Source organism: Vicugna pacos, chromosome 30, assembly GCF_048564905.1.
Source record: "Vicugna pacos chromosome 30, VicPac4, whole genome shotgun sequence".
NCBI classification, from domain to species: domain Eukaryota; kingdom Metazoa; phylum Chordata; class Mammalia; order Artiodactyla; family Camelidae; genus Vicugna; species Vicugna pacos.
Window position 1 is genome coordinate 10,583,157 of NC_133016.1, and position 13,445 is coordinate 10,596,601.

Sequence of the window (13,445 nt, forward strand, 5' to 3'; positions counted from 1 at the left end):
GGCCCCTGCATGCAGGGTTGTAAGACAGCAGCTGTTACGCAGGGCAGCATGTGGTGAAGGGCCACGTGAACACAGCACGGAGGCCGCTTCGCTTCCAGCCTCAGTGACTGAGAAAGCATTGTGCGAGGTCAGCATTTGAGCTGAGCCTGAATGAAGAGTACAGTTCCATTTAGGGGACTGAGAGGTTTGGGAAGAGTGTTCCCGACAGGCAGAATGGTTATGTGCAAAGCTTAGAGGTGGAAAAGCCCAATGCGTATGTATGCGGAGTGTGATAAATAATTTCAGAAACCATAGGTTTTGGATAAAGAAATTTCTAGAAAATAGCCTTCAGGAACCTTAATTTGGGAAACCTAGAATACAAAGCTACAATGTACATTCTGCTGGCTTATAAGTGAGGAGCCATGTTCTTTGGTTCTACTGAAGCTTTAATATTTTAGGTGTTACCTTCCCAAGTGAATCATTGCCTAGGAGTTAGGAATCTTGGCTGCCTTTTTTTATACAAGTTCATTCCGTGGAGTGAAAGGTGGAGTAGAATATGTGTCTGGAAATGGAAGCTCTAATTATACCAGCACCATCAGGTGGTTCCAGCATTGTCCTTGGGTGTTCCTGGTGTCATAACGTTAACAGCCTGGCTTCAATTCTCTTTTGATCCCCTGAAGTTATTCTGTACTTCCAAGCATAATTTTTCCCTTCTCTCTTCAAAGTCAGTCCTCCCAGACTGCAGTGATGTTGCAGGACCCCTTACTATGTCACAGTTCTTTGCACCAAGTCCAGATAGCCAACCGTTACTTTTTCCTTGATAATTTTTTCCTTTCCTTTTAAAAAATTATAGTAATGCATACATAACATAAACATACCATCTTAACCATCTTTAAGTGTACTGTTCAGTTTTATTAAGTATATTCACATTGTTGCATAGCCAACCTCCAGAGCTGCTTCATCTTGCATAACTGAAACTCTATACCCATTTAAAAAACAACTCCCAATTTTCCCTTCTCTCTGCCCCTGGCAACCACTATGCTACTTTCAGTCTATGAATTTAGCTACTCTGGGTACCTCATATAAATGGAATCACTCAGTATTTGTTCTTTTGTAACTAGCTAATTTCACCTAGCATAATGTCCTCAAGCTTCATCCACATTGTAGCATGTATCAGAATTCCTTTCCTTTTGAAGGCTGAATAATATTCCATTGTATGTATATATCACACTTTGTCTATCCATTCATCCATCAATGGGCACTTAGGTTGCTTTCACCTTTTGGCTATTGTGAATCATCCTACTATAACATGGTTATTCATTACCTATTTGAGTCCCTGCTTTCAGTTCTTTGAGATATGTACTGAGAAGTCAGATTGCTGGATCATATGGTAGCTCTATTATTTGATCTTTGAGGAATCACCATAATGTTTTTCATAGCAGTTGTACCATTTTACATTTCTACCAATACTGCAAAAGGCTTCCAATTTCTCCACATCCTCACTAGCTCTCGTTATCCGGTTTTTTTGATAGGAGCCACCCTGATGGGTGTGAAGTGTATCTCTTTATAGTTTTGATTTGCATCTCCCTAATGATTAATGATGTTGAGTATTTTTCATGTGCTTGTTGGCCATTTGTATGTCTTCTTTGGGGAAATGTCTAGGCAAGTCCTTTGCCCATTTTTAAATTGGGTCATTTGTTTTTTTTATTGTTGAACTGCAGGAATTCTTTGTATATTTTAGACATTAACCCCTTATCAGATATATGATTTGCAAATATTTTCTCCCTTTCTGTAAGTTGCTTTTTCTCTCTGTTGATTGTGTCTTTTGCACAGAATTTTTTAATTTTGACGTAGTCCAGTTTATCTATTTTTATTTTTGTTACCTGTGCTTTCTTGATCATTTTTAAAAGAGGCTTTGATCCATTGCAAAACTTGAATTTAATATCCAGCATGACGTTCTTCTTGGCACATGTGTGGTAGCTCCAGGCCTATTCCTTGTATTCCTTTATGCAACCGTCATGGGAATAAGGTGTTCATCAGAGTACAAAATAATAGCAAAAAATGAGACTTTTATGAAGCATAAAACAGACAGTGAGCATCATTCAAACCAAGGGAAATAGAATGGTGCATTAGCACTCATAGGCTGAAAGTGCATCAATGACCCCTACTCTGTAGCACTAGCAATGAGAAAAGGATGTTAACTCCATGTTTCAGTAGTATAGTTCATTTATGATACATATTAAAATATTATATACTTAATTAATTAAGTGCTGTAGAAATATTTTGTGGTAACAGCATTTTTTTTAAAGGGAGCTGCCATACACATTTGGTGATCATATGTCTAGGTTTACCTGGAGCAGTTCTGGTTTATGCTTGTTGTCCTGATGTAATTGTTACATCCTCATCTATACAGTATTAAAAATCTAAAGTGGATGGCAAGAGGATAAAGGCGTATCTCGTTAAGTTATGTTAAACTTCAGTTTACGTCAGTCCCAGTGTTTCATCATCACGGGTCTAACTCCCATAGGTTGAGCGGGATGCTTACTTTGAGAGATTTCTCAAAGGCAGATATCATAGGGAATTTAAGAGCTCAGTTCTAGTCATCAGGCGAGAGCATTAAACTATCCCTACATAAGTTCCCCGCATCCTCTCCTGGTCATTCCTGCTGAAATATCTCCTTGCTCTGCTCTGTCTTCTTTGCCTCGTATTGTATCTTTCAAAAGATGCCCACTGAAGAAAGGAAGATGATAGGGGAGGGGGCAGGGAGGTGGAAGGGTTTGGGATGGAGAAACAAAATTAAATCTGAGTTAGTGGAATTAGGCTTCCTAAATGGAATTGCCCCAATTGATGCTGCAAGATGATGTTTTTATTGCTGCTGCCGCTCTTGTTGATGAGCTAGAATTCTCAGATCTTTCCTCTGCATCCCATACAGCAGTCATAGTGTACACTGCCGCAGTGAACCACGTGGAACAGGTCTAATGGGGAGACAGTGGCTCATGCATCTTCAGAAGCATCCAATTGATTGCCAGCAAAAGGCTTGGATAGTGGGGAAAAATACACTTCAAGATTCAAAACTAAAGCACCATATAATAGGGTTCACATATCAAAACATCATTATTCTTTTTCCTGTGTTTTTTTTTTAATGAGAAAGTTGCCTTTAAGTTTTGGTTTTCTAGTTATTCCTATGTGAATATATATTTGAAAAGCCAAGATGTTCTCTGTCATGTTGCAGATGTTATTACACTTACTGGCGGAGTTCCTTCAGTGGGAACCAGGGTTATCTGAATTGTGCTCCTGCAGTGGTTTCCCTTTGCAACAAATTTTATTTCTAAAACCCTTTGTGTTACTAATACAGTTAATAACTTCAGCCGTTTCATACCTGTTATTCACAGGAATGGAATGTTGTCCGTTTGTCCTCACTATTTTATTGCTTTGTAAGTACAGAAACGGTGAGCTCTGTTCCAGAATTGGAGAGAAGATTAGAAGCTAATCACCCTCTGAATATATCTGTGATGTTTATAGTGTGGTCATGACTGCAGTGAGTTTTCAAGATGGGTTGGAGAGATTCCTCACCTATTAGTTTCAGGTTAATAAATAATGGTTTCTTTGAAAATAAAGATTGCATTGCTAGGGCATGTGTCAGTGTGTCTGTTTATAAGTAGAGTCCGATATATTGACAGTGCATCTTGGGAGCAAATTTTACCAGAATTAAATTGAGACTCTTAAAGGAATACACTCAGGTCAGTATAGTCAACTGAAACTGTGGGTATAAGTTTGTGAGTCTCTGGAGAACCTTGGGCATTGGGTGTGTTTTTCAACAGCCATGTGAGAAACATCGTTCCCAGGCCATGAGGCTGAGTGGGGCCAACAGAGCTATAATTTAGTATTTTCTTCTTTTGATCTTTTACACTGTTTCTTCATTTATAGCAGGCCGTGAATTTTACAGAATATTGCTTTCTATATGGCATTCTAAGAGAAGTGCATTTTTTAAACTAGAGAAAAAAATTCCTTTGAGGTAATTTTCATAAGTACAAAAACATATTTAAATTTATGTTCTAAATGTATTTGATAAGAGGTGAATAGTCGGCATCATCAGTTTGAACTGTAGTTTGATTTGATAGTGGTGTTCTTTTGAACAGTAATTGTTTCCTACATGCACTATTGTTATTCCTTATTAACATACAAAGGACAACTGAAGTATCACTTCTCTTTAGGTATAGTGCAAACTTATCATTAAGTTCAGTAATATTTTAATATCCTCCTAAATGTAATTAGTAAGTGCCATGAAGTATCTGTTGACAGTGAATACTAAGCTTTATTAAAATCGATTGTCCATTATCCTAATTGAGAAGTGTAATCAGCCTTTTATCACCCATGGTACAGGCTGAACAGGCCTGCCTGGTGATTCTGTATGCCCCTCCACACACACAGACCCTGTTCCTCTAGCATCTTGTATCTACACCTTGAGAATTGCTGATTTAAATGATGTCAGAATAGTCAGGGGGAGAGAGTGAGAACAGCTGAACTCATTTCAAGTTGAAATTTGATACTCCTTTAACTCTGCTATGCTGAGATGACGCCAAGACTTGATTGATGGAAAATATCACAAACTGAATGCCTTAGACTCAATTGCATGAGGATGATGAGCTCAGAACTGTTCCCTGCTAGTGATGTCAGCTTAAATGAGCCAAGAGTCCATGATTTCAGGCTACTGTAAGGAGCTGAGTGATGTATAGAATACCTTTTATAAATAGACTGTCACTAAATTTGAGGATGGGTCACGTACTTTCTGATTTTACAAAACTTGGTTTGTTAGAGATTGTCATATTTAACGTTTTAAAGTTTTTAAAAAGATTAAAAGTGACAAAAGGCCAAAAGTGATAGCAAAATTCAGCAGAAAATAAATCTGCTAGAATATAATCTTTATTTTTTAACAGCTTTATTGAGGTATAATTTACATACCATAAAATTCACCCATTTTAAGGTTTTAAATGATTTAAATCAGTTCAGTGATTTTCAGCAGATTTATAAAGTTGTACAACCATCACCACAATCTAGTTTTTCAATATTTCCATTGCCTTGAAAACTCCCCCGTGCCTAATTCCAATCTATCTCATTCCCATACCCAGCTGCTGGGAGCCACTAATCGGCTTTCTGTCTACAGATTTGCCAGTTCTGGACGTTTCAGTAAATGGAATCATATAATATGTAGTCTTTTACATCTGGTTTCTTCCAGCTGGTGTGCTGTCTGTGGCATTCCTTTATATTATAGGAGGTACCAGTACTTTGTTCCTTTTCATTGCTGAGTAGTGCCCCACTATAAGGCTATGCCACATTCTTTGTATCCTTTGTGTTGTGTAATCTTTTACAGCTCTCATGGCTTTCCTTCATCTCCCTGCCTTCTGACCACCTTGCCTGGTCTCCCATGGAAGCGAGGTCAGATTGGGCAGTTCTAGATTTGATCCTCAAAGTTCTAAATTGGGCAGTTTGAATCTCCTCACTTATCTCACCTCTGACTCCAAACTCCACTCCCCCTGGCTGGGGAATAAACAGTCTTATAGCATGAAGACATTGTGGCCATTATATCCAGCTTATTGGACTGAGGCTTTTGATCCCAAGGACCATTGCAGATTTTGAAATGTCCTGAGAGAAATGGAAATGGGATATAGTTGAAGATTTCTGTGGTAATAATGGAATTAGCCTTAGAGTTCTATGGCTAAACCTACCATAATTTGTACACATAAATAGAAATGTATTGCAAGCTGCTTATAGAAAATACTGAAAACATGTAGAAAAAATAAGAAGTCACCCATAATTCATTATCTCAGAGTTGACCTCTGTCCAACAGGTTGATGTATATCCTTTTAGGCTTAATTTATATGCAAACATGTACAGGGTTGGGTTTTTTTTTTTAAGTTGACTTTCTTTAACAACCATTTCTCAGTGTCATTAAATACTTTTGAAAACATGAAGGTTATTGTGAGGAGAATGGTGTGAGGGGAAATATAGTAGAGAAAGAGTTCAGAAAGACAGCTGACATCACCTATGGCTTTGAAGGTCATTGTAAGGAATTAGGAATTTATTCCAAGTGTAAGGCAAAGCATTAGACTCTTGAGCAGGGAAGTATTTGATATGCTTTACATTTTGAAACTACACTCTGGCCACCATTTGGAGAACATATTGAGGGATCAAGAGAGGGAAGACGAAGATTGGTTAAGAGACTCTTGCAGTATCCTAAACTAGAGAAGATGGCAGCTTGGACTGGGGCAGAATTCAGAATGTTGTCAAGAGGTGAGATTTAGGAAGCATTTTGAAAGAGAGGTAAGTAGAATTTGTTAATGGAGTTGATGTGCGGGGAGAAGAAAAGATAAGAATCAAGGCTGATTTCTAGGTTTTTCTATCTTGAGTAACTAAGTGAATGGTAAAGCCATTTCCAGAGATGGAGAAGGCTCTAGGAAGAGTGAGTTTGATGAAGGTAGATTTGGGAAATTAAGAGCTGGATTTTACATATCAGATTTAAAATGCTGTAAATTAGGATGGTGTTAGAGGAAGCCCTGGGATCTTGAAGGGTTTTTCATTTGTTTTTAGGATGAGAGAAATCACACCTGTGTGGTGAAAGTTATGCTCACTGTAGAGAAGGGAAAATTGGTGATATGAGAGAAAGGGGGGATAGTTGCAAAAGTAAAGTCCTTTTATAGGAAAGTTGGAACAGGATCCAAAATGGAAGTGGAAGGGCTTGTTTCCAACAGGATCAGATGCAGGAAGAAAAATGGACATAGATATGTCTGCGTTAGCAGGTTTGGGGCAAGAAGAGAAGTCCTGTCTTGGCTCTCAGTAAAATTTCCTCCATAAGCAACATCATCTACTGAGAGGGGAGGAAGGTGATAGAACTTTGAGAAGAAGAAAGGACATGAAATGGTTTAACTTGGAGACTGAGAAAAATAATTTAAGTGTGCAGTCAGAATTGAGGCATTCATGAGATTTATCTCATTTGTGTCCATAAAATTAAAGTGAGCCCAGCCACAACAGTCATGAGTTTTATCTTTAGTGTATACAGGCTTTCTGTTCCCTCCCAGGGTTCTGATGATTGATTCTGATATCAGAATTATGCTTACTTTATGTTTCAGTCTTACCTTAATGTTAATATTTGTCTAGCAATTAAGGATCTAATGTTACTGTTTTCTTTTTAGCCAGGAGTCTACCCTAGCCCAGAACTGGATTTCTAACATAACTAGTTCTAATTCTTATTTTCTAATTAGCCAACTCTTCTTTTCTATTTCAGATTTACTTTTTTTAGATGAACCAATGAACCTAGAGAAAAATTCTAAATAAGAATGTCCTAATCAGTATCTTTCCAAAGAAAATCTTATCAAACTGTAAAGCTTTACAATTGGAGGTTTACAATTGAAGTGCATGCTTAGCATGCATGAGGTCCTGGGTTCAATCCCCAGTACCTCCACTTAAAAAAAAAAAAAATTAAATAAATAAACCTAATTACTACCCTCTCCCCCCACATAAAAAAGACTTGTAACTATACCAAAAATAAATAAATAATATCTGTGTAGAATAGAAGGCCTTTCTTTCCTGGCCTTGAGGGGCCTTGCCTGTGGGCAGTTACCTGATAGCACACTGAGGCTTTGCTTAGGTTGGCCTACACCCAGCAATTTGGATTGGAGTTATTGAGAAGGTGAGAGGAAGACCTGCAGGCCGCTTTTCCCCCTAGATGATCGCCCTGTTTTGCACGCAGGCACCCAACAGTCACCGTCCCAGATGTCCTAAAACAAGTTCCCTGGGGCTTGTCCTGGGGGCCATTCTTGGGGAGTTAAAGTTGCACCAGGACTCCTGTTTGCTGGGGGTAGAGGAGAGGAAAGAGGAGAAAATAAGACCCCCTCTTCATCAAGCCAGCTTGGTTATAGGCCTGCTAAAACATTCCCCTTCCCTTTATAGAAGGTGTAAAACATCTGAATCTGTTATGACATTAGATAGTTAAATGTAACTCTGATAGGCATTGTAAATAAGTAACTTGCCGATCTGCACCATAGCTTAGCTTGGGCAAAACTGTTAGTATCACCGTGGAAGCCTCTCCTTTGTTGTACATTTGTCAGATCTATATCGTAAATTTCTTTCCGAATTTCTAAATTTATCAAGCCTTGTTCTGTGTAGACAATACAATTACAGTGTCTCAGAAGAAAACCTAAACATTTACTATTGCTGATAGATGGGAACTGGGATAAGTAATTTTAATAGTATTCGTTTATCTTTTTCCCAAAGGCTAGGAGATAGTAGCTTTGACTCTGAGATTAATAGAGAGAGGTGTCCTTTTTCTTTTGTTTAGATTCTTTGACTAAAACTTTCACTTCACTGAATTTGAGTTTAGGTAACATTTTTCTTTCTTTGTGGCTGGTGGTTTTGTCAGAGTATTTTTGACTTACGTCGAAATGTGGATGACGTGCTCTAAAATACTTAACTTAGGGTCATCCTGGGGAGTCTGTGGATATTATTCAGAGGGTATAAGAATCTGAGAGGGGAAATTATCTTTATTTTCCTAAAAGCTAGATTTTGAAATCCAGTTTCTACTGGTGACAAAGACACAGACACTGCTAATACCAATCAGACAGTTTTCTATCACATTATAGTTGTTGGAGGGATCTCAAAATGTGATTTATGTTCATCACTACTTATGCAACAAATTTGGTTTTTTAAAATATTTTGATATCTTTCAAAATCATTGATATTCTTTGTAATTCTGTGTATTTTATATACATGGTTGACCCTTGAACAGGGGTTTGAACTGCTCAGGTCCACTTGTATGTGGATGTTTCTCAACGGTAAATGCTGCAGTACTTCAAGATCTGTGCTTGGTTGAATCCGTCAGTGCCAAACCACACATACTTAGGAACCTTGGATGCAGAGGGTCGACATAAAGGTATAAGCGGCTTCTCAACTGCTCAGAGGGTTGGCGCTGCAGTTCCTGAGTTGTTCAAGGGTCACCTCTGCATTTAGAAGCATTATTTAGAGGAATCTTACACTTTCCCTCACGTGTTCTCTCTGCCTGTAACATGTTTCTTCTTCTCCTTCTGTAGCATCAGCCACTTTGTGATCGTCATCTCCATGACCATCTTTCTGGTGTTTCTCAATGGCCTGGCACAGCTGCTCACGACAAAGAAACTCAGACTCTATGGCAGATCCAAAAGCCACCTCATATGATGTTGACAAAGCCACCATTCAGCATCCAGATCCATTCCCCTTTTAAGCTAAAATCTTACCAGGGATTCACTAAGAAGATGGATATTGATGTATAACATATTCTGCTCACATAAAGGAAAGTATGGGGAATTCTGCATTTACAGGTTATCTGGAATAAAGGAGCTTCCACTTTCTTCAGGTTTTGCATGTGTGAAATAGTGGTTATGGCTGTGGAAAAGCGTAGTAAAGCATTCACCATTTTAAATTTTCCCCTTTAGTTGGCAGCTCCTCTCCCTGATGTTTCAGAGCACCTGTAACAGTCTGGTCCCCAGCTGTACAGCTTCCTGTATTATATGCAAAGGAGAACGTGCTCCTGGGAGGGCAGTACTGATCGCATCCAGAGTCAGTGTGCTGGCTGGACTTAAAGGAAATCACCAGGTGGCCACATAAATATTTATCAGCTCTCAGCACTGGTTTTACAAGTAGTTCTATCTACTAAACAACACTAGAAAGACAATCAGAATGTGTTATTTCATTTTTCCTAGAGCTCCAGTAGAAAAATGTCTGCAGGTGCTTTTCATTTTTCTTCAGTATGCTGCAATGCTATTTTATGCTTTTTAGTGATGCGTTAGGATTTTTCAGAGTCAGCAGGTTTGACCTTCACTTTTTTTTTTTTAAATTTCTGGATTCTTATGGAATTTCTGGATATAGAAAAGTAGAAAGAAATGTTTGGTATTTGTGTCTTGTCCATAGGGAAAATTTTTTAAATGACTAATTTTTAGTTGTAGACTCAATATCTGTTACCTCCATATATTTTGTCATGTATTGTTCCAATGGAATTCTTTAAATCAGTGGTCTAATTTTCTGACAATGATAAGAATCAGTGTTAAAATTGCTTTTCTTTCTGGTTATGCGATTCTAGACCAAAGGCCCCTCATTAAGTTTAAGCTTACATTCATAGATTAATTTTAATGGACAAAATATTTTGAGAGTAATTTTTATTTGCATCTTTCATAATGTGACCTTTACATATCACCGTGGAGTTGGCCTTTTGCCCATGGTGTACCCATAGAGTCTGGCTGGTGCTCAGCTTTCTTGGTCTGAGTCCCATTTTTAAAAAATAATTGCTTTTGAATTAAGTTATAGCATCACTAATTCACATTAATGATGAGGAAGCACTCTACAAATTAGTAGATTTTTGACATTGGCAGGTGGGTGAACAAATATAATTTAGGAGATACAAAAATCAGTTTGGCAAAGTGTACTTTCTTAATTTCTATTTATGATGAAGTATAGTTACGATTGATTTGTGATAGTACTTCATGGTATACCAGCAAAAGCACTGTAGTACGAAAAAAAAAAAAAAGGAAAGATGTATTGATGCCAGTATATGACCTGATGAGTCTGTAATATAAAATCTAGGTGGGCAGCTAAGACATGCTATAGCAGACGCAGTATTGACAGATGGAGAACCCATGAACTTTCACATCGCCTCAAAGGATTTTTGCTCAGTCTTCACAAATCAGAGAAAACTGACTTTATAAACATTTATTATTTTTCCTTTTATATCTAGTTTTGCCTTTCATCTTTTCCCAGATTTTCACGGAGGAATTAATTTATTTCATTACAACGTGGTAAAAGGTGCTCTGTGCTTTATCTTTATTTTGCTCTTTGAAGCATGTCTTTCTTAATTGTTTCAAGTCAATATGAGTTTACAAAACAGGAAAAGCTCCTGCAGCCGCAGGCTGGCCTTGCTGTACTGTAACTGGCCCCTCAGACTCACCTGGAAACAGAGTGAGTTTGCTAAATGGGCCTTTTCTATTGTGCAACTTAGCAGAATATCTTAAAGTGTTTTGAAATGCATATTTTTATATTGAGCAGCAATATTGAGAAAAATATATTGAGAAAAATAAAGATTTAAGTAAAATATTTCTGTTTAAGGCATTTACTGTTTCATTCCAACTATAAATACCAGATTTTCAAATCAAGACTTAAGACATTTGCTGATTAACATCTGTTTAAATTAGGAATTGCTGTAAGAATTAAACTGGGCGTATCATGTTGAGAAAATATTGAACAACAAAAAAGCCATGCTATGTCACATGGACCATGAATAAATCTTGGAGGAAAACTCTTAAGGATTTAGAGTCTGCAGCCTGTCTAATTTACCAATGTTTTAATTCTCTGTATTGTATTTAATGTGCTCTATTTAGAACACAAAATGCTTTTTATTTTTTAAGGAAATAATGTTATAAGAGGTAGTATATTTTCACAATAATCCCTTCAAAATGACTTAACAATGATAAAGCTGAACTACATACCTAAAAAAATCTACTCATCACTTACGGAATTATTTCTCATGAAAAACTCATTCCAAATTCCAGCCAACTCACGTATTAGGAACATGTATGTCTTCCAGCCCAACCCCTACCCCAACTCCATCCCCTACCTTTACACGCTTGTACTGGACCAGGGACCTCTTTTCTCCTCCACCTTTTGATACATAACTATGCCATCAAATACATAATTTCTGATGGAGCAGTCCCAGGGGGGTTGGGGGTGGGAGGGTTGCATGGGGATTGCCTCTTGAGACAGGCAGTAGCCACGGCTTCCTGCTTTCCTGGGGAGACCCAGATGAGCTCTCTGACATACACTCGACGCAGTCTGGTAGGAAGTGGTGGCAGTTGAAGAGAATGAGCTAAATTAACTCAGTCATTTGGAGAGGATCCCCCTCAAGCCGTTCTGAGGACGGCTTTAAGAGAGCTGAGATAACTTGGTAATTTCTCACCTCTTCAGAGTTTTATATTGACATTCTCTTCATTTATAAAATGCTTGACAATGGGATTGTTAGGGTATGTGCTCTCTCCCAAATGGTATATAAAGTAAAGGAGGAAGGGTTTATTAGCGCTAAAGGAAAGTAAAGATTGGCTGTCAGTTTTCAAGCACTTGAAGTTTTAAGACCTGAAAGTCCAGAGGACACTCAGTGTGATGTGTTGAATTGTGGATCCCCCCCCAAGAGATATGTCCACATCCTAACCCCTGGAACTTGTGAATGTGACCTTAAAAAGGGTTGTTGTGGATGTAATAAGTTAAAGATCCTGAGACAAGGATCCTTAGCTGAACTGTCGAGGTGGGCCATAAATCCAACTGCAAGAGTCCTTACAAGAGACAGAAGAGAAAGCAGCAAAAGGAGAAGGCCCTATGAAGATGCAAGCAGAGATTGTAATGGCGCTGCCATTAACCAAGTAATGTGTGAAACCACCACAAGCCGAAAGAGGCAAGAAAGGCTCCTCTCTTAGGGCCTTCAGAGGGAGCGTGGCCCTGCCAGCACCTTGATTTGAGACTAATGGCCTCCAGAACTAAATACTGATCCAAAAGACAAGCACTTGAATTGCCTTTTGGGGATCGGGGTAGTGTTGCTGTCAATGAAGACTTTTCCCTCTCTTCCTCTGATAGTAACTTACTTGAGATGCATCCTTGGCCTCGTTAGCTCCATATTCTAAGGAACTAAGAAAACAGTTTTATCTCTTACCTGGAAAATTCTAGCAACTTTATTCTACATGAAAATGTAGATCATTTTCAAAGTGGCATTTTGTTCAGAATTGTTATCCTTCATGGCACAATGCTCCTCAGTTTGAATAATTAGAATCAATATGGAAAACCAATATGGAAAAGGAACAGTAGAAACTTGCTTCTAAAAATTTTAAGCAGAAAATGCCAGAAGCTTTCCCAAGAAGACTCTTTTCCTGCTACAGCTACCTAAATAATGGCAGGACCCTTCATTGTGCCTGAAATACTCTTTCTGGAAATGGAAGACAAAACAACAGAGAAACACAAGGAAACAAAATAACTGTCTCTCAGTAAGGAAATAATAAATGTACTGATTTACTCCACAGAGTGGAATTCAATTCAGTAGTTAAAACTAATGGATTAGATCTACATTTATCAACATGAATAGATCATAAAAACCTAATATTGACTGAAAACAGCCAAGTTCAACTAGATATGTACAGTATGATACCATTTTTATGTATCATGTACCATACCTACATAGTAAATACATATGGAAGTAAAAGAACTGAAAACTTTTTGATGTTGAGCCTTCTCATCCATGTATCTCTCCATTTATTCAGGCCATTTTTATGCCTTTCAATAGATAATATTTTTGCATAGAAGTCTTACGCAATTTTATTAGCATCCATTCGCAATCTTTCTTCTCATCCATCCTAGACTCAGATCAATGTTTCTTCCTCCAGGAAGATTTCTCTCACTTGTACCCA

General features: G+C 38.0%; 1 protein-coding gene across 1 annotated transcript in view; it reads left to right on the top strand.

Annotated features, from left to right (window-relative positions):
* Positions 1-9,359, top strand: part of PIGN (phosphatidylinositol glycan anchor biosynthesis class N) — an 85,192-nt gene extending 75,833 nt beyond the window's left edge. Inside the window, exon 30 of the mRNA XM_006205732.4 lies at positions 9,063-9,359. Within this exon, the coding sequence (XP_006205794.2) occupies positions 9,063-9,186 (124 nt within the window). The 3' untranslated portion in view covers positions 9,187-9,359. The remainder of the gene's footprint in view (positions 1-9,062) is intronic.
* The last annotated feature ends 4,086 nt before the right edge of the window (positions 9,360-13,445 follow it).